This window comes from Danio aesculapii, chromosome 18 (genome assembly GCF_903798145.1).
Source record: "Danio aesculapii chromosome 18, fDanAes4.1, whole genome shotgun sequence".
Classification (NCBI taxonomy): domain Eukaryota; kingdom Metazoa; phylum Chordata; class Actinopteri; order Cypriniformes; family Danionidae; genus Danio; species Danio aesculapii.
Window position 1 is genome coordinate 31679822 of NC_079452.1, and position 24931 is coordinate 31704752.

General features: G+C 32.6%; 1 protein-coding gene across 1 annotated transcript; it reads right to left on the bottom strand.

Annotated features, from left to right (window-relative positions):
- Positions 1–556: 556 nt before the first annotated feature.
- LOC130245944 (programmed cell death protein 10-A) lies at positions 557–24707 on the bottom strand. Its single transcript, XM_056478732.1, has 8 exons — positions 24596–24707; positions 11893–12045; positions 11248–11301; positions 5909–6026; positions 5193–5319; positions 3281–3359; positions 3062–3144; positions 557–1099 (listed from the first exon to the last, which is right to left on the bottom strand). The coding sequence occupies exons 2-8, from the start codon at positions 11980–11982 to the stop codon at positions 1018–1020; spliced, it is 633 nt and encodes a 210-aa protein (XP_056334707.1). The 5' UTR covers positions 11983–12045; positions 24596–24707; the 3' UTR covers positions 557–1017.
- Positions 24708–24931: the final 224 nt, after the last annotated feature.

Consider the following 24931-nt stretch of genomic DNA (forward strand, 5'->3'; position numbering starts at 1 on the left):
AAGATCTGAGGTGAACTATCTGCTGCTGCTTTCAGTAGTATGGCAATAAATGTCATGTAAAATGGCATTCAAACTCACATTATTAGCATTTAACACTGAATGAAGCACATTAGGTGTACCTGAGGTGATCGTTTATCCTGTTGTTCACCTGTGAGAGATAGAAGCCGTTTCTAAAACAGAAATTTCAGGTGTTGGTTAGGACAAAAACTGCTTTTAATATGGAAAATATTCCTTCTATCATGTGCCATTGCTTTTATTTAAAACACAACTTCAATCCGCCTTTAGGCTCGACAGTCAGGCACGTTCACATCAATCTGGCAACCTGCACTTGTGTACACTCATCAGAGGAGGAGCCGAGTGAAAATGTGTTTCGATCAATGAGTGCAATACCTAGTTCAACCACTGGGTGTCAAACTTACATCTTATCCCTTCAAAAAGTAGTGGAGCTTGACAAAAGTATGACACACAGCAAATCTTAAAACATCTAATTACGAATTTTGAAAAATTAATAACATAAGGATCGCAAGACTAAAAAAAAATCCAAACAACACAAGTGTGACATGTGCTGCGTTTATTTGAACAATTCTGTTACCAAATATCTATTAAATATACATCTCTCATTCAAGTTCAAAGCATCAGAGGAGACAGCTAAACCCCAGCATTTACAAGCGCGTCTGGATCGCCCCGTCCTCCCCCAACAGGCAGGCATTTGGCTTTCTCTTGGACTGACCGGACAGAACGAAACACGTCTGAAGCGAAACAGCAAGGGAAAAAAAAGCGAGCGCAAGCATCTCCACGACTGTAAAGCTCAGGATATGAGAAACTCTGGACGGTCACTCCAGCTCATGAAGAAGATTAGATTTAGATGCGGTTAGAAACCATAATAGAAGCCATCCTGCCTTAAGTGTAACCGCCAGGAGACAAGAATCATAAATTACAGTCCAAAGGATTTTTTTTGCTTGCTTTTTTACATTGTTCATATAAAGGTTACTTTAAAAAAATACACTTCTATGACTTCTACGCGACAGTTTTGAAGGTCTGCAGTATCAAGTTGGTTTGGTGGATGAGCCGGTTGGCACTGGCAAACACATTTATTGCCCTGGAAGAAATACAGAACAGAAATTAGGTCTGAACACATGTGGACATTTCAATCAAAATAAGCTGCACTGTAAAAAACAGCCGTAAATGAGCAGGTTTCTGTATTTAGTGATTTATGTTTTTATTTTTCCTTGTTTATTTATGCTTTTGAATTGCATTATGGGACCTTGATCTTTCTTACAACAGCTTTAAACCTTGAAAAGTTGGAAAAAGTGACCTTCATTAAATTTTGAGTAGTTTAAAAGGATATATTGTCTGGGTTAGTGTTGTATATTATTATACAGTAACCCTGTAATAAACTTCCAGTATATTTTCTGTTATTTTACAGATATATTTCTCGCTATATATTATTTATGATACATATTATTTTAAACTACTAAACTGTGAATAAAAGTCACTTTGTTAGACTGTAGAGTTGAATATTCAACATCAGTAGCCGACAGAGCAGAGACCAACATCTCAATGTAATTCACAAGTGTAAATAAACGGAAAACACTTGTGAATCACAAAATACGTAAAACTATTAATAAAACGACGATCATTAATGAAATGCTCAAAAAGCTAGAAAGACTCTTTTTTTTTTAAACCGATTTTGTTTGTAGGTCACCATCTTAATTATAGCCTTTACTCTGATCATTTTAGAGCAAGGCGTTGCTAAAGATAATGACTTACATACTTTGATCATTTTGCATAATACATGATGCCTTTTGATCGACAGGTTTATTAAAAAGTTACAAAACATTATTAAAACATTACAATTACGACCCCAAATCTTTGCCAAAGTCATGCCTTTAAGATACTGTACTTTTAAGTTATACAGTAGTTTGCACATTAACATGGCTGATTTTGTACTTTAGGATGCCACATTTCTTTATGACTTTTATAAAGAATAAAGGTAAATACCATAAAAAAATTTATTATGTTAAAACTGGTATGCGTGTATATACATACATACAGTTGAAATCAGAATTATTAAACCCCCTTATTTTTTTCTTTTTATAAGTATCTTGAAAAACATCTATAAAATATTATTTACTGTCATCATGGCAAAGATAAAATATATCAGTTATTAGAAATGAGTTATTAAAACTATTATGTTTAGAAATGTGTTGAAAAAATCTGCTCTCAATTAAACAGAAATTGGGGGGTAAAAATAAACAGGGGGGCTAATAATTCTATTATATATATATATATATATATATATATATATATATATATATATATATATATATATATATATATATATATATATATATAATAAATAAATAAATAAATAAATAAATACATACATACATATATACATACATACATACATACATACATACATATACTGCCAACAGATCATTTCTCCTTCTCAAGTTAAATATAATTAAATATTGATATTAATATATAGTATTTATATGATCGCAAATTAAAGTTATTAATAACTAATAAAGTTATGGTAGCTAATAACCTTATCTTTTCTAAGTTTGATTGTTTTGAAGTTGACTTCTTGCAATGTTTTGGGACAGTGTAATTGTTTTATGTTTAAATTAGTCAAAACCAATTAACGTAACCTGATTGATTTGTGTTGTGACAACATGAATGAATTGTGTGGAACCCTGCAGTTTTTACAGTGCATGTGCTGATAGAAGCCATTATAAATTTATATGCAAAAACATTTTGCAATGTTCTTGCAATGTTGGACCTGCATTTTTACAAAACAGATCATATTTGCATATCAGAAGAACCCAGAAGGGTTGTGTGACAGTTATTTAGTCTATGGATTTATATTTATCATATCATTATTAATTTTGTTAATATCATTTCTTGCTTTAATGGAAGCACACTAGATCCCAAACATCAACACAAGAACTTTACTGCTCACTATTATGAATATAAATGCTGAAATAGTTTTGCCTGGAAAAATGCAAAAGCAAATAACAGAGGCTTTCAAAGGGTCATTTTTTGGAAGCGTCCATACTTTCCGTCTTTGAAGTAGGTTTTCAGAGTGTCGCTGAAGCTTTTCGAATGTTTCACAAACTCTTTCTTCTGATGGTCAAGTGCCTGGAAAACACAAAGACATTTTATTCAAGGATAAAGTTGACATTATACAGTATATACTGGCTGCTGTGCATGTGTGTGTGTGTGTGTGTGTGTGTGTGTGTGTGTGTGTGTGTGTGTGTGTGTTATTGTCACTCACCCTTCTGTTCTGGTACTGGTATTTCTTGAAGACGTTGTTCACGGTGTCCAGCAGCTCTTTTATGGCACTGGCTATATCTCTATAGAAACAAAATAAACAAACATTCAGCCGTATTTATAACCCTTATAAAAGCATCTCTATAAAGATCTGCAAAGTTTAATAAATAGTTGCCATTACAGCTACACAATATATTGTTTCAGCATCAGCACTATTTTAAAGTAAAGTCAACATCGTAATAATAATCTACTTCACTGGTAGTTCCTATTGTGCTGAATAAGAACCTGCTCTGATTAAAAAGCTAATTTAGTTCCCAATAGAGGTGTTCTTATAACTACAATCATTCTCAGGTCATGTGATACAAAAACATCAAAAAGTGAGTACTTCAGCTATTACTGTAGTTCTAGGAACTATGAAATCTTTGCTAAAGTGCGAAAGGCCCTTTAATGGTTTTCCCATATACTTATCTACATTTTAAAATGATCAAATATGGTTGTAAAATGCCATTTTAACAATTAGAAGCAAGAAAGAAAACAGGCTCTTTAAAAACAGGCTTTATTTTATGAAATGCTAAAAAAATATTTTGGGTTTTGGTTTTAGAGTGAAATACAAGTTATGCTTTCTTGGTGATGTCAAGTTGTCATGACAAAGATGAAGACTGGTTGTGATGCACTTTTTTATGTCTTAATTTGTCATAAACTATATCATCTTTGCATTTAAAATGACATAATAGAGCCAATGACACTTAATAACAGTTGTCATAAGCATGCATAAAGTCTTATAAACACCCCTTTAAGTAAAGCGTTGACAAATAAACTAATAATAATAATAATAATAATAATAATAATAATCTATTTTGCTGGTAGTTCCTATTGTCCTGAATAAGAACCTGCTCTGAATAAACAGATCATTTAGTTCTCAATAGAGGTGTTCTTATAACTAGAATCATTAATGATAATAATTAATGGACTTTAAAGATACTTATTACATATTATAAGTATATGTACATATTTACTCTACATTTTGTCACGTTTTATCATGTCTTACTCTACATTTTGTCACAAGTTGTCATGACAAAGATGAAGACTGGTTGTGAAGTATTTGTTTATGTCAAGTTGTCATTAACTATGTCTTCTTTGCATTTAAAATGATATAACAGAGCAAATGAAACTTAATAACAGTTGTCATAAGCATGCATAAAGTCAAGTAAATAATTATAATAATAATAATAATAATAATAATAAATCATCTACTTCACTGGTAGTTCCTATTGTGTTGAATAAGAACCTGCCCTGAAAAAAAGCTAATTTAGCTCCTAATAGAGGTGTTCCTATAACTAGAATCATTCAGGTCATGTGATGCAAAAACCTCAAAAAGATGGTAGCTATTACTATAGTTCTAGGAACTATGAAAATATTGCTAAAGGGCAAAAGCCCCTATAAAGGCCTTTCAATGGTTTTCCAATATACTTATTTCATATAATAATTATAACGTACATATTTACATATACGTTATACTTTAAAATGATCAAATATGACTGTAAAACTTCACTTAAACAATTAGAAGGAAGAAAGAAACAAAAAGCAGGCTTCATTTATGAAATTTAAAGCACCTGGAAGACACAAAAAAATGAAGTAAACATAAACACTAAATGCTGCAGCTCTTAAAAACAGGCTTCCTTTTATGAAATGTAAAAAGTTATAATCTTGCTTTGGGTTTTAGGGTGAAATACAAGCCAGAGATTTCTTCAAATATCAAACAAAATACTTCAAAAAAAAAAAGAAAAATACAGAAACTCAAGGCAAGTGCGCAAGTAAAGTAAAGACTGACGTAATGAAATGAAAGCCTTTTTTCTTTTTTACTTCATGTTTTTGTTACGACCCATGCATGCATGTGGGCAAGAATATGTTCTCACTTGATTGTCTGCAGGAATCGGACTCGGTCATTAATTTCGTCTGGGATTTTGCTGAGGATCTGTTTCAGCGCGCGAGCTCTTTCATTCAGGTCCTGGAACTCCCGCTCGGGCCTGTCAATCATGTACTCTGCACACAAAGAACACGCCCACAGGAAACGCTCAGTTGCCATGGCAACACCAGCAGACTTGCCTTTAATAACCTGTCATTAAACTGCGAAACATAATGGAACATTAACTACTTTTAAATGGCCGACAATGACTGACAACCATCAGCACAGAGAAACCGTAATACACTCATCACTGCACTAAACTGAGAAATGAACTACAGTTGACAACATTCAGCGCATAAACTTCAATACTATCATGTTAAGCATGGAAACTTCATAGACACAGGATAGATTACAGTTGAAAGAGCAAAATGAGGATTTGACAGTGGTCTTGGATTCAATTCTGAGGTACATTTAGCATTTCAAATCAACAGAAATGAGCATTAACCGAAAGCCCAGTGCATGTCCGCGCATTCATTAGCAGCATAAATCTGAAGATGTCAAAAACACTTGCAAAAAGGAGGAAATTAAATTATGAGGGAAAATACATTACAGTCATTAGAGAGCGTTTAATTCGTGGTCAAACAGCTCCCCCTTGAGGCACAAGGCCACAATGTTAACACGACTCCGCATTGAAAACATGCTTTATTCTTTAAAATCAATACGCACCCACGACATCATCAGCAGCCATGCGTAATAAAGACTCGGTGAAGTTGATCTCCACATTCTTCTTCTCCAGTATTTTCATGATGATGTCCTGAGTCAGTCCTGGGTTCTCCTTCTCTGCCTGATTCAGACGAACAGATCACAACATTAGTCAACAACTAAAGAAGTACAGTTGAAGTCAGAATTATTAGCCCCCCTGTTTATTTTTTTTCCCATTTTCAGTTTAACAGAGAGAAGGTTTCAACACACTTCTAAACATGATAGTTTTAATAACTCATTTCTAATAACTGATTTCTTTTATCTTAGCCATGATGACCGTAAACAATATTTTAATAGATATATTTTCAAGATACTAGCATACAGCTTAAAGTGACATTTAAGGGCTTAACTGGGTTATTTAGGCAAGTTAGGGTAATCAGGCAAATCATTGTATAACAGTTTAGACATTAAAAAAACAAAAACAAATATTGCTTAAGGGGGCTAATAATATTACCCATAAAATGATTAAAAAATTTAATTAAATTAAAAACTTTTATTTTTATTAAATTAACTTTTATTGTAGCCAAAATAAAACAAATAAGATTTTCCCAAGAAAAAAAAATATTATAGTTAAACATCATTTGGGAAATATGTAAAAGTAAAAAAAAATGTATAAGTATCTAATATTATTATGAATAAACATTTTACTATGGTTTACAGAAGACACCTACAATTTTTTATATATACACATAGTGGTTAAAAAATACTTTACAATTTTTTTTAAATAATTATATTATTGAGAAAAAAACTAACATAGCTATTATGCTTGATTACAATAAAAAACATTATTATTTCACCTATTATTATTCTTTGAGACCTTACTTGCATTTATTATACTTTCTATATTAAGAATATATTATAAATACATTATTAAGAATAAACATTTTTACCATGGTTTACAGAAGACACCAACTGAAAAATATAATTCAGTGTAACAACAGTTTTATGGCTGATAAATAATCATAATCAGGCATAATTAGAACAAAAATTATTTGTTGACGTTAAAAGACTCTATTGATGGATTGCAGTGCAGCACCACAATACTCAATTTTTTGTCAAAAAGTGTTTTAAATACTCATTAATTATCAAATCTTTATACTTTCCCACTTTTATTCACAAAAAAATAAGTTTTACCCATTTGCCAGCAGTACTTGAATTAATTTAGAATGAAGCACATATTGTTTTATATATTTTGGGTAGAGGTTACAGTGTGTATATGTATATATATATATATATATATATATATATATATATATATATATATATATATATATATATATATATATATATATATATATATGTGTGTGTGTGTGTGTGTGTGTGTGTATGTGTGTGTGTGTATATATATATATATATGTGTGTGTGTGTGTATATATATATATGTGTGTGTGTGTGTGTGTATGCGTGTGTGTGTGTATACATAGTAGTTACAAAATTACGAAAAAAAAAAACTTTATATTTTATTATGATTACATTATTTCAATAAAAAATATTTTTAAAATGTTTTTGAAGATAACATTATCAAAAAAAAACCCTAACTATTATGCTTAATGGCAATGGAACATTATTATTTCACCCATTATTGTTCTTTGAGACTTTACTTGTATTAATTATACTTTTTATATTAGGAATAGATTAATACATTATTAAAAAATAAACATTTTTTCCAGGATTTACAGAAGACACCTACTAAAATATAATTCAGCGTAACAACAGTTTTATGGCTGATAAATAATCATAATCAGGCATAATTAGAACAAAAATCTTTTGTTGACATTAAAAGACTCTATAGATGGATTGCAGTGCAGCAGCAAAATACTCATTGTCAAGAAAATGTTTTATTTAAATACTCATTAATTGTCAAATCTTTATACTTTGCCATTGTCATTCACAAAACACTAAGTTTTCTCATTTGCCAGCAGCAATTAAAACAAATCATAATTTAGAATTTAGCATAAACCGCATATTTTTATAAATTCTGGGTACAGGACACAATACAATAAATATCTTGTTTTAAATATAATAACAGAATGGTTAGAAAATTTATAATAATAATAATAATAATAATAATTAGGTTAACTAGGCAGGTTAGGGTAATTAAGCTAGTTATTGTATAATGATGGTTTGCTCTGCAGACATTCGAAAAAATATATAGATTAAAGGGGCTAATAATGTTGACCTTAATTTTTTTTTTTAATAATAAAAATTAAAAACTGCTTTTATTCTAGCCAAAATAAAGCAAATAAGACTTTCTCCAGAAGAAAAAAAATATTATCAGACATACAGTGAAAATTTCTTTGTTCTGTTAAACATCATTTTAGAAATTTTTAAAATAGGAAAAAAATAAATAAATCAAAAGGATGCTAATAATTCTGACTTCAAGTGTATGCATGTGTGTGTGTGTATGTGTATATGTATATGTGTATATATATGTATATGTATGTATGTATGTATGTATGTATGTATATATATATATATATATATATATATATATATATATATATATATATATATATATATATATATATATATATATATATATATATATATATATATATATATATATATATATATATATATATATATATATATATATATATATATATATATATGTATGTATGTATGTATGTATGTATGCATATAAAATCATATAGTGGTTGCAAAATTATAAAAAATTCATTTGATTACATTATTTCATTATAACATTTAATTTTTCTTTAAAAAAAAGAACTAACATAGCTATTATGCTTAATGACAATAAATAAACAACATTACTATTTACTATACCCCTGGCCTGACTTAAAGCTTTTGTTCGAATGTAAATAAAAGCAGAGAATTTTTTTCCACAATGATGCCTTTTGTACGTTCTCTTATTATCTTTTGGGAGAAGCCTGCGTCAAAAAAAACCCTTGCTGATCGAATAAAAGTAACAAAAAAAGTCAGATTTTGCCAAGGGTATGAATCATTTCAGGCTTGACCATATATAAAAATGACTTTTGTAAAATGTCATTTGATGGGATGGTTTTTCTTTGACCTGTTTTATTGTTACTGGGGAAATATAAACATGTCAAAATGCTTTGGCGGATAATAAATCTGATGATTTATATGACTGTTATGCAACGTTTTTACAAAGCTGTGAGTAAAAATAACACTGCTGAGACAGCAGAAGCAGTTAGCACAAGAAAAACTTGAGAAGCTCTTGGGAAGCCAGATAATTTAGGAAGGATGTCACGACAAAAAAAATAAAGATAAAACTAAATCAACACTAAAACGTTGGGTTCTGCACTTTTAATGTTGCTGTCAACTCAACATAATTCTTGTTTATTTATTTCTTCAGCATTAACAACAGTTCAATTACCTAAAACCAGTATCTAGCCATTAAAGTTAAATGGTTCATGAAACTTCACAGGAGAGCCAATAACTTTGACTTCAACTGGATATATATATATATATTAACAAACCTCTATTAACAAACTTCAATTAGTACAAAATGCAGCTGCCAGAGTTCTTACCAGGTCTAGAAAATTTGATCACATCACCCCAATTTTATCCTCCTTACACTGGCTGCCTGTTAAGTTTCGTATTGAATTTAAAATATTGCTTCTTACATATAAAGCTTTAAATAATCTAGCTCCTGTTTATCTAACCAATCTTCTGTCTCGCTACAATCCAACTCGCTCTTTAAGATCTCAAAACTCAGGGCTTCTGGTAGTACCTAGAATAGCAAAGTCGAGTAAAGGAGGTCGAGCCTTCTCATTTATAGCTCCTAAACTCTGGAATAGCCTTCCTGATAACGTCCGAGGCTCAGACACACTCTCCCAATTCAAAACTAGATTAAAGACCTATCTGTTCAGTAAAGCATACACTTAGTGCACCACTTAGGGGGCTTCCACACAGGTTATGCATCTTGCTGATATACACTGTGAACATCAGCTACGCTAATTATTTTCTTTATTCTCCATTTCCACCTGGGGATACTCTTCCCGAGGCCCCCAGACTATGCAGAGTCACTGATTCGATCCAAGACCAACGACGAGATGATCCCAAGGTTTCCATATCCTGGACCTGGCCGAATCCTGAACAACTACTGCGATGGTCATGGAGGAGTGGAGAACATGAGACTGTTTCCTATGACGCTCCAGAGACAGACGAGTCTTCGCTGAGGCCAGCTTCCAGCCTCCGCCACTGAGACTGCAGCTCTGCACAAGACGTTTGGCCAGCGGAGAAATTAAAATGGTCGTGCCCAACTGAGTCTGGTTTCTCTCAAGGTTTTTTTTTCTTCACTTCCGCCTTTAGTGAAGTTTTTTTTTTCCCTCTCCGCTGTCGCCACTGGCTTGCATGGTTCAGGATCTGTAGAGCTGCGCATCGATGGATTTGCTCTTCAGTGTTTGGACTCTCAGTAGTGATTATTAAACCACACTGAACTGAGCTAAACTGAACTGAACTTAAACACTACAAACTGAACTACACTGTTCCTATTTACTGTGACCTTTTATGTGAAGCTGCTTTGACACAATCTACATTGTATAAGCGCTATACAAATAAAGGTGAATTGAATTGAATTGAATTTTATATATATATATATATATATATATATATATATATATATATATATATATATATATATGTGTATATGTGTATATGTGTATATGTATATGTATATATATATATATATATATATATATATATATGTATATGTATATGTATATATATATATATATATATATATATATATATATATATATATATATGTATATATATATATATATATATATATATATATATATATATATATATATATATATATATATATATATATATATATATATATATATATATATATATATATATATATGTATGTATGTATATGTATGTATGTATATGTATGTATATGTATATGTATATGTATATATATATATATATATATATATATATATATATATATATATATATATATATATATATATGTATATATGTATATATATATATATATATATATATATATATATATATATATATATATATATGTATATGTATATACGTATATACATATACATATACATATATATATATATATATATATATATATATATATATATATATATATATATATATATATATATATATATATATATATATATATATACATATACACATACATACATACATACATACATACATACATATATATATATACATACATACATATATACATATATATATACATATACATATATATACATACACAAATCAAGCAAAGGAATGCAGGCCCTTGAGGTAATGACAACATCATGTTTGCTCACCTTTATGAAAGCTGCTCTCAGAGTCTGTGCCGCAGACAGATTTACTCTCTCCAGCTGTAACACACACACAAACCATCTTAATTTACTGCTAGATAAAGCAGCCTGTTTGGTTTTAGTGTTGCATACATTACACACAGCCATTATCACCACATTAAAATGGAAATACACTTGGCCGTGGGTGTAGATTTTGCCTGTAATTATAGAAACAGGAAATAATCCATTGGAGCACATGTAGACTGTGTTAACCATGCTCATATGTGATTACAAAGACCATTTATAAGTATATCACAAGCTTATAGGGATAGTTCACCAAAAACATTCACTATTTACACTCCCTCAAATGGGTCCCAATAAAACCTGCGTTCACAAAAGTCTGGAACCACTTGGGGATGAGTAAATAGTGAGTAAATTACAATTTTTGGGTGAACTATCCCTTTAACACCCATGTTCATAACCTGCGTTCAAACAATCACAAAGGACCCCCTAGCATGGTGTTAAAAATGTGTGTGACTGCACTACCTCAGAGCAGAGCATGTGGGTGTGCATCATTTGCATCTCCTAATCCTGAACTTCAGCCTGTGTCAACACAACCATACTTGAGCACACTCTCACACACATGCACACATTGGAAATGAACCGCTGTACCTCATTGAACACCGGGTACATCACGGCGTAGAGGGTCATGGATACCATGGAGGTCGCGTCCGCTTCATTCTTCATCTCTTCCATTGTCATCCTCGTCAGGGTGTGGAAGGGATGGGGGGAGCGTCATTCACTCCTGGGGGGCCCGGACGATCGCTGAAAGGGACACCAATGGGGAAGAGATTATAAAAGGGTATCCGGATTCTATTTCACAGGTAAGGAAATGACATTTTCAACCTGCGTTCAAAAGGTAGACGTGATAGCCATGGGAAAGCGCCAAGTTTTCGCTGAGATTTGGGCCCCTTAAGATTAAAGGTATGAGACACGTGGACCATGCGGGAAAAATAAAGGCCACTTGCTGGACGCCATGCCGATGATAATATGATGTTAATGTTAGATTTTAAATTAGCCTTCTTAAGTTAGGGTTAACCTTGCAATTAAAAAAATTATTGTAAATATTGTAAATTATTGTAATTTTTCCTTTGAGTAGGCTAGATATGTGGTGCTGCAGTCGGAAAGTGTTGGTCAAGTGATGTTGATGTGAACAGTTGAAGCTGTCAAATTATTTTTAGTTCATTAATTGTTGACGATGATTAAAATGGTAATACTATTCATTTTACTCAATCTAATTAAAACATGGTATAGGTCTACATTATGGCGAAACAATCAAAATATTGTCCTAAAAATCCTCATAGATCTCAGCTCTCCGCGATATCCCTGCCTATCATCGATACACGATACTATCGTTTATCAGCACAATCCTAATATACATTAGATACATGTATATGTATACCCTAGTATACATATACACAGTGCTCAGCATATACGTATCCACCCCATTTTGAAAATGAGTATTTTGATCCATTTCTCAGTGAATATGGGTCATATATTTTGGTGCATTTGAACAAAACAGATTTAATAAACAGAAATATTTATTAAAATAATATTTTAGTCACTGAACATCTTTAGAAATGGAAAGATAATACATTTAAACTCATATTTTATATATATTTTTGCTTTCCTTTGATTTTTTTTGTTTTATTTAATATTTTTCCCCTAACACACTGACTACAGTATATGAACAATATAATATTGTAAAGCATCCTATACAAAATCTTAATTTAAATTATATATATATATATATATATATATATATATATATATATATATATATATATATATATATATATATATATATATATATATATATATATATATATATATATATATATATATATATATATATACACACACACAAACACATGCTGTAAAAAATTCGATTTATGTTGGGACTTCATGAAGGAATTAAGTTAATGTTTTAGTTTTTACAAATTCAAGTGGATTGAGCATAAATCAATTATGCTGTTGCAAAAATAAAATCAAGAACCGTGTTGTTTCAGCTCATTTTAAATAAGTTGTTTGAACAGACAGCAAACAATTTTTTTGAGTAATATATATATATATATATATATATATATATATATATATATATATATATATATATATATAATATAAAAAAGAAAAAAAGTCAAAATTATTTTTTCGATAGTCTACAGAACAAACCATTATACAGTTATACAGTAACTTGCCTAATTACCCTAACTTGCCTAGTTAACCTAATTAAACTAGTTAAGCCTTTAAATGTCACTTTAAGCTGTATAGAAGTGTCTTGATAAATATCTATTCAAATATTATTTACTGTCATCATGGCAAAGATAAAATAAATCAGTTATTAGAGATGAGTTATTAAAACTATTATGTTTAGAAATGTGTTGAAAAAATCTGCTTTCCGTTGACCAGAAATTGGCGAAAAAAATAAACAGGGGCTTATAATTCTGATTTCAATATACACATATATACATACATACATACATATATACATATATTTATATCCCTTTAATTCTAACATTCTTATTTGCCAAAACAGAAAAGCAAAACAAAATTACAGAAGTTTTCAAACTGAGCTATGATTATATTACATTACATTACATTAATAGAATGACCGAAAAAGCCAACATCCACAACTCAGATGAACGCACAAGTGCTCTTTCTTGAGAGCATTTGAGCCTTGAGCGACATCTGCGGTTAAAACTAGTCTAGATCGACATATGCTGTTAAAAACTAGCATAGAGCACCATCTGATGTTAAAAAGTAGCATAGAGCACCATTTGCTGTTAAAAACTAGCATGGAGCGCTATCTGCTGTTAAAAACTAGCATAGAGCACCATCTGATGTTAAAAAGTAGCATAGAGCCCTATTTGCTGTCAAAAACTAGCCTAGAGCACCAGCTGCTGTTAAAAAGTAGCATAGAGCACTATTTACTGTTAAAAACTAGCATAGAGCACCATCTGCTGTTAAAAACTAGCATAGAGCACCATCTGCTGTCAAAAACTAGCCTAGAGCACCAGCTGCTGTTAAAAATGAGCCTAGAGCACCATCTGCTGGCTAAAAAAACTAAATTCAAAATTAAGGGTGTCACCATTTTGATTTTAAATCGAAATCAATCAAAATTCATGCTCAATTTCGATTATAGAATCAAAAAAATGGAATCGTTGATGCTGCCTACACAACCTACTCTCCGGTCTTCATTTGGAATAAAACTTCCAAGTAACTCAACACGTGCAATGGCAAATACAAGCGTGGTAGGAGTATTTATAGCCGCGGACATGCGACCTTATTCAGTGGTAGAAAACTCCGGTTTTAGGCATTTAATTAGCGTGCTAGAACCGCACTACGAAATCCCAAGTAGAACGTATCTCACAGCTACGGTGATACCCTCCATGTACAATAATGTGAACTGCAGGTACAAAAGGGAAATTAGATGGCAGGTTATTTTGTATAACTTTCCAATTGACTGAAGATATAAGTTATTGTTACACTATATTGTTAATTAACATTTAAAAGTCTTAAAACGCATAGCTTGTGCCTTCAAATTTTTCTTTTTTAAATCGAGAATCGAACCGTGACTTTAGAATCGAAAATGTAATCGAATCGAGGATTTGGAGGATCGTGACACCCTTATCCAAAATAGATTCAAGAGAGAACAGTGATGCTTTTTGAAAAGTTCAGAATCGACAGAGAATTGATTCTACAAACAATTTTACACCAAATTATTACCACAATATAATGCATCACATGTAGCGCACGGCAAGCCGTTGATTATCCCGCTTGTTCCATGGTCATTTGCCAAGGTAGGCATAAGTTTAAAATAGTTCTGCTCTTTGCAGTGCAATATTTGTCTGAATTTTTGTCAGTTTGGGCTTGTTAGATTTTCTAGTCCCTCCACTGAATCAGCTGTGACAGGCTGACAGACGGAGGAAGGGAGAGAGAGGGAGAGAGCATGTGCGTGTTGTTTATACCTGCAAATATTAAGATGCGATTTTATCAATCCGATCACAGGTGGACAAATAAGACATTCCCAGTAACACCTGGAGTGTGTTTCCAGTCACATGTGTTTTTTATTTGTCTACTTTCTACCAGTTCTCTGATGAGGGAGGATCTGTATGTATATTGGCTTTCTCTAAACATTAGCCTACGTTTAATGCTGTGAAAGCTGGGATACCTATAGCAGAATTTCCGCGATTTACATTTCATAATCAAGATACAAATCATATTAAAAGTACCATCTCTATTAAATACGCTTAAGGAATATGTTACTTTATGCATTGGCTGATTAAATTAAAGATAATTTATTTAATTTCCTATCAACTTTAAGCCTTCACACTTTATTCTGTTTAGTTTTAACATGCCGTTTTTATAAAATCCGTTTAACAAATGTTCAAATATTTTTGAACATCTTAGGTAAATAATGTATTTATGTGTAAGTATACTATACATATATGCCTCTTTCTAATTAAATTATTAGGTTAGGCAAATTGACATTATGGAATTGATCTAACAAAAAGACAGCGACCGCTGGGGGGTTATGACGGTCGCCAAAATCACGCGGGGAGTGGTGACGGTATAGCCAGAATCACTCTATGTTCCATGGGGCAGGCACTGCGTTGCAAAACCGCCCAATTTTTCAATACCCGCCTATGTCCTTTTTTTACCCGCAAAAATAAATTCAAAACCGCCCAATATGGCAACACTGGCAGCAGCACATGCGAGTTGCTATGGTAATTATAAATGTTTGGGAGAAGCGCATTTATTTCGAACTGTGATCAAAACTGACTGGAACTACCGCTGCGTTTCAACAAAATTAATGCACACCCTCCAGCCAATCAGAATCAAGAATTTCAACAGACCATGGCATAAAATGTATAACTGAATACCGGCACAGGTCCAACACCATATTTTACGCCATTTCAAATGCTCAAGCTTTTAAAAGTCAAGTGGATTCTGATTGGCTGTCAATGCTTTTAATCATTCATTGAAACCTAGTGATCACTCGCCTTAAACTGACTCTTGCCTTGAATAAAACCTACAATTATTTGAATCTACAAAAAATTAAATTTCATTGTCTCTGATGTATTATGGGTAGGCATGGGACGATAACCGTTTTCAAGGTATACTGGGGTTCGGAAAAGTCAAGGTTTTAAAACCGTCAAAATTTGATGCAATACCGTTCCTAAGGTATATATAAGATTTTTTTTACTTACATTTTTTTTAGGACAACAGTATCCTCAGCAGAAAATATATCTAAAGATGCCATTTAAATTGTAAAGAAATCAGTTTTTTTACACAAATGAAGACAGCAGAAGTCAATAATTAATTTAGCCTGACATGTTTACTCTTCCAAAATATTCTAAATGTTTCTTAAAATAAAATATATTGTGTTCAAAAGGCAAAAAAGTTTTTGTTTTTAACCCAGACATTTAAAAAAAAAAGGATATCTTTTAGCGCAGTAATCACAATACCGTGATGCTGTGATGTTTTTTATCCAAGGTTATCATAGCATCAGAATCTTATACCGGTCCATACCTAATTATGAATGTCTGATTGTCAGGATTGCTAAAGTCTGTTAGGACTTTAGTCACAAACCAGGTGAAATAAACACCATTAATAGCACTTAAAGTATGTGTTTTTAACCTTCTCATACCCATGTGGAGCTCCTACAGTATATATGTTTATTTGACTGCTCGCTAACTCTTTTGAACATTTTCCATTCTGTGAGGAATCGCTCGCTAAAGACGAAGGTTTTCTGCATGACAAATCTAAAGCATAGGCGGGACACTTTTATCAGTATCACGGACTTCCCTTTATTCTCAGAATTAAAACAAACCTGGTAATTATTCTTATATTAGTTATCATTCCATGGTATATGAGCAAACCTCGAGTCATCTTATTTCTTCATAACTTCTACAACAACATGCCAAAGTGTTCATACCTTCACCCAACACGTGTTGAACAATAGCGCTTGTTGTTATCTGCAGAAGGTCACGGTTCCTCTCAAGCTACAAGGAACATTACAAACCATTGAAAGCGAGGCACGCTTATCTCAATGCTGCCGATTCAGACTAATGGACAGGAGGCCGTGAGTCAGTATTCCCACCCAATCGGAAGGCCTTTGGCCCCGCTGTGGGAGGTGGCCTTATCTAGGTGACATTCACAGGGATCAATGTGACGTCGAAAAAATAGAGCCGAATGTTGCTTCACTTAATGGTTGCAAATACCAGCACTCCTCTTATAAAGCATGATTGCCAGGTTACATATGCATTATAATGACTCACCTTTTTCCTCTTGACAAAGGCCAACTAACACCTGATTCCTGTTAGTGTTTCTGACCTTGGCGCAGAAAAGGGTAACACCCTAACGCAGGTGAATCCTGAATCAGATACACCTACGCTACATGTTTTGCCTTATAATGCATAGAGGCTTAATCAAGATAGAGAACGTGAATCAATAGATTCACTCATGGTTAAGTGAAGGAACGTGCTGCCAAATATTGAACTTCCTCAATATGATATCATGCAATTATGGATGACAATAGGATATTTGGTTTTTGTTTACCACACAGTTGTGACTTTACTAGTGAATTATGAGTAAATGTTGTTAAATATGTATTTATTTTAATAATCTAAGCAATAAAAGTTTAAATACTTTACCAAAAAAGAAAATGTCAAAACCTGATGGTTATTCCAAGTCATATAATGGCCCTACACATGGGACGATAAGCATTTTTGAGGTTTACCATGGTTTGAAAAAGTCAAGGTTTAGTTTTTTAGGACAACAGTATCTCCAGCAGAAAAAGATATCCAAAGATGCCATTTTAAGTTGTAAAGAAATCTGTTTTAGAAACTAATAAAGACTGCAGAAGTCAATCGTTCATTCGAGTTATTTAGCCTGACATGTTTACCGTTCTAAAATATTTAAAATGTTTCTCAAAATAAGATCTATTGTGTTCAAAAGGGAAAGAAGTAGGCATAGGCCGGTATAATGGCTCGTTTCCACTGACTGGTACGGGACGGTTCGGTTTGGTACGGGTCACCTTTATCAGGCTTGCGTTTCCACTAACAAGGGTACCCTTTTGGTGGGCGTGGTGTATGACAGAAAGTTTCAGTCGACGTCATTCTCACTCGAGGAAATGTCTACAATAAAGCTGTACAGGTCGCTCACATATCATATGAAAAGCACTTCTCACAAAACAGATGCTTTATACACACATAAATACTTGTGTAGAAATGTTTATTACTAACTTTACTATGAACAGGAGTTGATTATAACTGCAGATCAATGACAGTGCGAAACAGCCTACTGTAACGTCTGTAATTATATTAAATAACTAAATAAATTAACATATATAAACACATACAGCCCCTTACAGTCTCCGATATGTTACCAACTACAGAAGAACTACCCACAGCAGACATTTCGTCCTTATTTAGGTTCAAAACAACACAAAATTTAGCCTAGTCAGTGAAAACTTCTCATCCATGTCTGTAATCTTCAGCAGCACATGTAGCCTCGGTTAGAGAATAATTCCATCATTCTCAGTTCATATTAGTCCAAAATGTGAAGATAATAAGTTAGTTAATCAAGGCATTTTGTTCATGTTTGCTGAATAAATAATGTGCTCCTTTTTTCCGGCTTCTCCTTTGTTTCTTCACGCTTCACTCTCGCGTTTGTCAGTGTCTGACAGGATCGGGTTTCAAAAGCACGTCAATAATCAAGCGCAGGTTATTATCTTCACCTCAAGAAGTTTGTTTTTTCAGATATAATGTTAGACGCGCGTGAGCGCTAGCAAGACAGCGAAACCGCTCGCGCCTTAGACTGGCTCGTAAAAAACTACGGGGCACAGGGTAAATCTGCTTTTCTTCTTGGCTTTGTGGCTGTTCATCCAGACGACGACAAGGTTTGTTTGAGCCCAGATCGACCATGGCTCGTTATTATATGTATATATAATTCCGCTGTAATCTCTCGCTGTGTAATTCAAACATGACGGTTTTTTGTTTTCATTCTGGCTTGTTGCATAAGCGAATGATGTATCTCTGTAAACCAATAGCGTTCAGCTGCGCGTGTGGCTCCGCCTTTTGGTACTCTTTCTCGTGTTTGGTACCCTTTCGAAAGGGTGCCGAAAAAGTGGTACGGTACGGTTCGGTATGCTTTTTGACAGTGAAAACGGTTATAAAAGCGTACCAAACCGAACCGTACCACTCAGTGGAAACGGGCCATAAGATATTGACGGTAACCTTGGGTAAAAATATCACGGTTTCACGGTATTATGATTACTGCATTAAAATATATTCTTTTTAAATGTCTGGGTAAAAACAAAAGCAGTTTTTCTTTTTTTAACAAAATAATTTTTATTCTGAGAAACATTTAAAGTATTTTGGAGTAGTACATGTCAGGCTAAATAATTCAAAGGTATCATTGACTTCTGCTGCCTTCATTAGTTTCAAAAACACAGATTTCTTTACGATTTAAAATGGCATCTTTGGATATCTTTTCTGCTGGAGATACTGTCCAAAAAACGTAAACAAAAAAATCTCGAAATTTTCCAAACCGCGATATACCTTGAAAACGATTATCATCCCATGCCTAGAAAGAAGTTTTTTTTTCTTACCCAGACATTGAAATATAATACATTTTAGAGCAGTAATCACTAGGCATGCAAAGATTATAGATTTTGATTGTATGATTATAGTTTAAAAAAGTATCACGGTTTCACGGTTATCCTGATTATTATGCATTCATTAATTTCAAAACACTACTAGTTTAGTAAATCACACGAAAACTCCTTATATTTTAAAGTGTTTATTGCAGCTCAGTAACCAATTAATACAGAACAAAATAATAATAAAAACAAACAGCAGTACATTTCTCTACAGACTTTGTGCATCGTCAATTAACTGTGATTTTTGGACTATTTGAAAAAAGTTTTGGGTTTTAAACACAAGTAATAATTTTACACTGAAAGTAAATGACAGAACAATGAATATATAAATAAATAAATAAAAATAAGGGTACCCTTTTGGAGGGCATGGTGTACGACAGAACATTTCAGTCAACGTCATTCTCGCTCAAGGAAATGTCTACAGTAAAGCAGTACGGGTCGTTAACATATCATGAGAAGCTCTTCTCACAAAACAGATGCTTTATACATCTAAATACTTGTGTATAAATGTTTATTACTGACCTTTCTATGAACATGATTTGATAATAACCGCAGATCAATTATATAGTGCAAAATAGCCTACTGTAACTCCTGCGATTATATAAAATAAATAAATAAATGCAACATATATATATAAACACATAGAGCCCCTTACAGTTACCAATTACAGAAAAACTACACACAGCACACATTTAGTACTTATTTGGGTTAAAAAAACGACATGCAACATCTAAGCCACAGTCAGAGCAAACCTCTCATCTGAATCTTTAACCTTCACCAGCACATGGAACCTCCAGTTAGAAAGTAATTCCGTCATTCTGAGTTCATAATAGTCTAAAGGGCGATGATAATAGTTAAATGTTCATGTTTTAGGTTGGTGAAAGGATCATTTGCTCCTTCATTTTTTCTGGCTTCAAGGTTTGTCTGAGCTCAGGTCAACCAAGGCTCATTATTATATGCATTTATTATAATGGTGTAAAGCTGTGTATTTAAAAATGGCGGTTTCTTTGTTTTCATCCTTCTGCTTGTGTATGCGCAAGTGATGCTTCTCTGTAAACCAATAGCATTCAGCTGCGCGTCTAGCTCCGCCTTTTGGTAGCCATTGCAAAAGGTGCCTAAAAAGTGGTATGGTTTGCTTGTAGGTACCTTTTGATGGTGAAAACGGCCATAAAAAAAAATTATAAAATAAAATAAAACATACCGTACCGAACCATCCCATACCACTCAGTGGAAACGGGCCAAAAGGCTGCTGAACAACTGTCTGAAAGCCACTATTGATCAACTATATTACAAAAATTTTTTGTATTTTCATTTAGCTTTTTTTCCCCCTCTTTGGACAAAAACATGTATATTCCATACAAAGTATGAAGCTAATCAGTCTAGTTCTTGTCACGTGACTCACGCTATTCTTTAAACTAGATTCACCTGGGAAGTGTGACTTGCGCCCCGCATGTGCGTCGATCCCATTATGGAAATAATGAACTTGTGTGTGCAAAAGACATTATATGTGAACAGCCCTTAATTAATAGCCTCAGCCATAGTTAATCCAGTGTGGGTGGCTATTTGTCTTGTTGTAAAAGCTCGGAACTTCAAACTAGCGCAGTTTAAATATTTATTTTTTATCTCTATTAAATAATGTTGGTGTTTTTAGTTTAATTTGTACATATAGATTTTTTATTAGGATCTACATAACTATGCCTATTTTAGTGCTTCTTAACTATGCTTGATTGATTGTATAACTTTTGTATTGTTTGTTAGGTTGTTCAGGGACAATAGATGAATAATAGCCTTATAATAATAGCCAATAGCCTTCTGGCTAATTCTGGTGCATTTGCAGAAATGCTAATTATGTACACTGTCCCTGCCAAATGAACAAATAAATAAATAAATAAATAAAGTTGCCGTATCTTTTTTAGTTGCAGCAGTTTTGTTCCATGCAGAAACACGTTGTTGAGAAGCCTTTACGATTAATTAACCATGACGAATTGAAGTGCAGTTAATAGAGAAATTTTTTAATTGTTGCATCCCTGTAATCATAATACCATGAAACTAAAAAAGCGTCATTTATTTTTCCAAGGTTATCATACCGTCAGAATCTTATAGCGGCCCATGCCTAAATGGCACTATGGTTTAATAATAAAATTTACCACCTTATTTTTAAGTAAGTTGTTCACACATGTTGTATTTTACCAGGCTTAAAACAAAATGTGATTTATTTTATTGCTAAACTATTTTAATATATTTATGTCACATTAGGGCTGGGCGATTTGGCCTAAAATCAAAATCAAAAACATTTTAACTCAATTACGATTAATGAACGATTAATTTATTTTTTTAATTTTTTGCCCTCATAGTTCACTGACAGGTTTTCTACAGTAAATATGCTCATATAATACAAGTGAGAGATTTTTGAATGAAGGGTGCATTTTAAAATAATTGAAGGAAACACAAACTATCTACAATTATTTATTAAACGTCAGCATTGAACAACTGAAATTAAAACACAAATTTCCTAAAACCAACAGTCACTTTTCTCTTATTAGTGTTTTTCATATTAAAAGTAGAAAATAAGCAGCATCGCTTTTAAGTAAAGTTACTCTTGCATATTTTGTAAATAATATTTTTACTGCATTTCTTGCATCTTCTGTAAGAAAACGTTTTAAAAAATGTTTAAAAATATATACACATATTTTAATGTAATGGAAAGTATGCCGTCTCAAGACCTCTCTGGCACAGCTTCGTCAATCGTCTATGTAGTGCAAAGTAACACAATGGTAACACACAGAACAGGGTCAAATGACTCCACACGCGGTAAGGTACAGTAAGAAATTTTAAAAATTGACCTGGAAAAATTTAATTGATTATTGGTTATGAATGTCAATCTCGATTACTTTTTGATTAATCAATATAATGATTTCAAATAATTTCACATGCTTTTAAAAAATACTACAATTAATTTTAACCATTAAAACTGAAACCAGAAATTGAGGTACAGTTGGTTTTGTATTCACACACTTGTTTATTTTAACAGTCCTTATATTGTTTACTAAGCTAATTTGAATATTCAGTCTGAAATCGCATGCAAGAACGGCTTCAAAACAACATTAGCACTGTTTAATTGACTGTGTACAATGTTGTACTTTGATAGTCATTGACTGCTAATATAATTTCCCAATTTAGAATTAGCAAATAATGCTTACCTGAAATTATATTATAAAACAAAGTCTGAATGTGTGAATATAAACCATCTTTACCTCAATTAAAATACAAACAGAGCCCTGTTTTAAAATTATGATGTTTTGATGTTGACTAGCTTGGACAAATCTGCTTTGAAATGCTTTTGAGGTAAAGTTGGTTTTATATTCTCACATCGTTCAGTGACAGCTCAGTTTTTTTACCACAGTTCTTTGAATATTCTTACTGAAAATCACATGCAAGGATGACTTCAAGACAACATTAGCACTATTTTAAATACTGTGAACAATGTTGTACTTTGATAGTCATTGTCTGCTAATATGATTTCACTATTTAGAATATGCGATGAATACTGATTAATGAGAAAGTCTGAATGTGTGAATATAAAACCAACTTTATCTCAATTTAAATGCTTAAAAAAAATCAAAACAACAATAACCTTGTGTATGTGTAATTATGTGTAATTATTTTGAGGATCTCTGGCATCCAAACACAACAACTCAATTTAGATTCTGAGTTTCTGATCAGAAGATCAACAACACGAACTCGTTGACAACTTTGCTAAACTCACAGACGAATAAACAACGAAGTAAAGTTGGTTTTATATTCGCACATTAGTTCAGTGGCAACAAGAGACATGCTCCCTATACTGTTTACCATGGTACTTTGAATATTCGGTCTGAAATCCTATGTTAACATAAGTACATTTAGTACTACTTAATGTATTTTATTGTACTGTGAACATTGTACTTTGATAGTAATCGCCTGCTAATATGATTTTACTATTTAGAATTAAGAATGAAAAATTATACCATAAAGGAGAAAGTCTGAATCTGCGAATATAAAACCAACTTCACCTCAGTCGAATAAACGTGGCATAGAAAATGAACAATGTAACAATAGACAAAATCTAATGACCGATTTAAGCTGTCAAATGTCTCAGGTTTACACCCAACAGTGACGTCATCATATTTATCAAAACTGAGGAACACTGCCTGATTCAGATGACTGTCCTGAAATAGATCCGGGATCTATCAACGTTTATGCACTTGTAATAATACAACAGCTATCTGATCGGTTTCAAAATAATGATTGGTCGAAAATCAAACGCCATTTTAAAATAAATAGTGTCATCCAAATCCTATATTTCTTCTTGATCTCCAGTAGGCCTGCTTTTGCTGTCTTTAAATCTGATTTACTTTCTAAAACTTGAAACCTGGTGATCACTCGCCTTAAACGAACTCGTTTAATAAAACCTACAATTATTTGTATTTACACACAATTACTTTTCATTGTCTCTGATTTATTGTGGGGATCTGATTAGCCGGATTGCTAAAGTCTGTTAGGTAGGTGACTGCTAAAGCCAGCACAAATCATTTTACCCACAAACGACAGCGAAATAAACACAATTAAAAGCAGGTAAACGTTAAAACGTATGTTTTAAGCTTCTCTTACCTGTGCGGAGCTCCTATGTGTGTTTATTTGACTGCTGATTAGCTCGCTAACTCTTTTGAATATTTTCCTTTCTGTGTGGAATCGCTCGCTAAAGACGGAAGTTTTCTGCATGACCAATCTAAAGGATGTAGGCGGTACGAGGCGGCTGTGAGAACCAATCAGAAACCAGAAAGGGGATGGAACGATCCAAAACGTGACGTTTGTAGTCATTTCAAACACCTCCGATAGTATAAGTCAATACGTATGGTTTTAAAAAGAACTACAACTCCCACTGATGCTTCATGAGCCTTTACGACATCCAGTCAACAGAACTGGCGTCTGTTTCGCCATATCGAA

What these genes read in the sequence shown, in the direction of transcription:
- LOC130245944 (XM_056478732.1), bottom strand. Translation starts at nt 11,982, where the DNA reads ATGACAATGGAAGAGATGAAGAATGAAGCGGACGCGACCTCCATGGTA. An exon ending in TGTACCCGGTGTTCAATGAG is followed by an intron (nt 11,302 to 11,892) that starts GTACAGCGGTTC and finishes TGTGTGTTACAG; the next exon opens with CTGGAGAGAGTAAATCTGTC. An exon ending in GGCTGCTGATGATGTCGTGG is followed by an intron (nt 5,320 to 5,908) that starts GTGCGTATTGAT and finishes CTTTGTGTGCAG; the next exon opens with AGTACATGATTGACAGGCCC.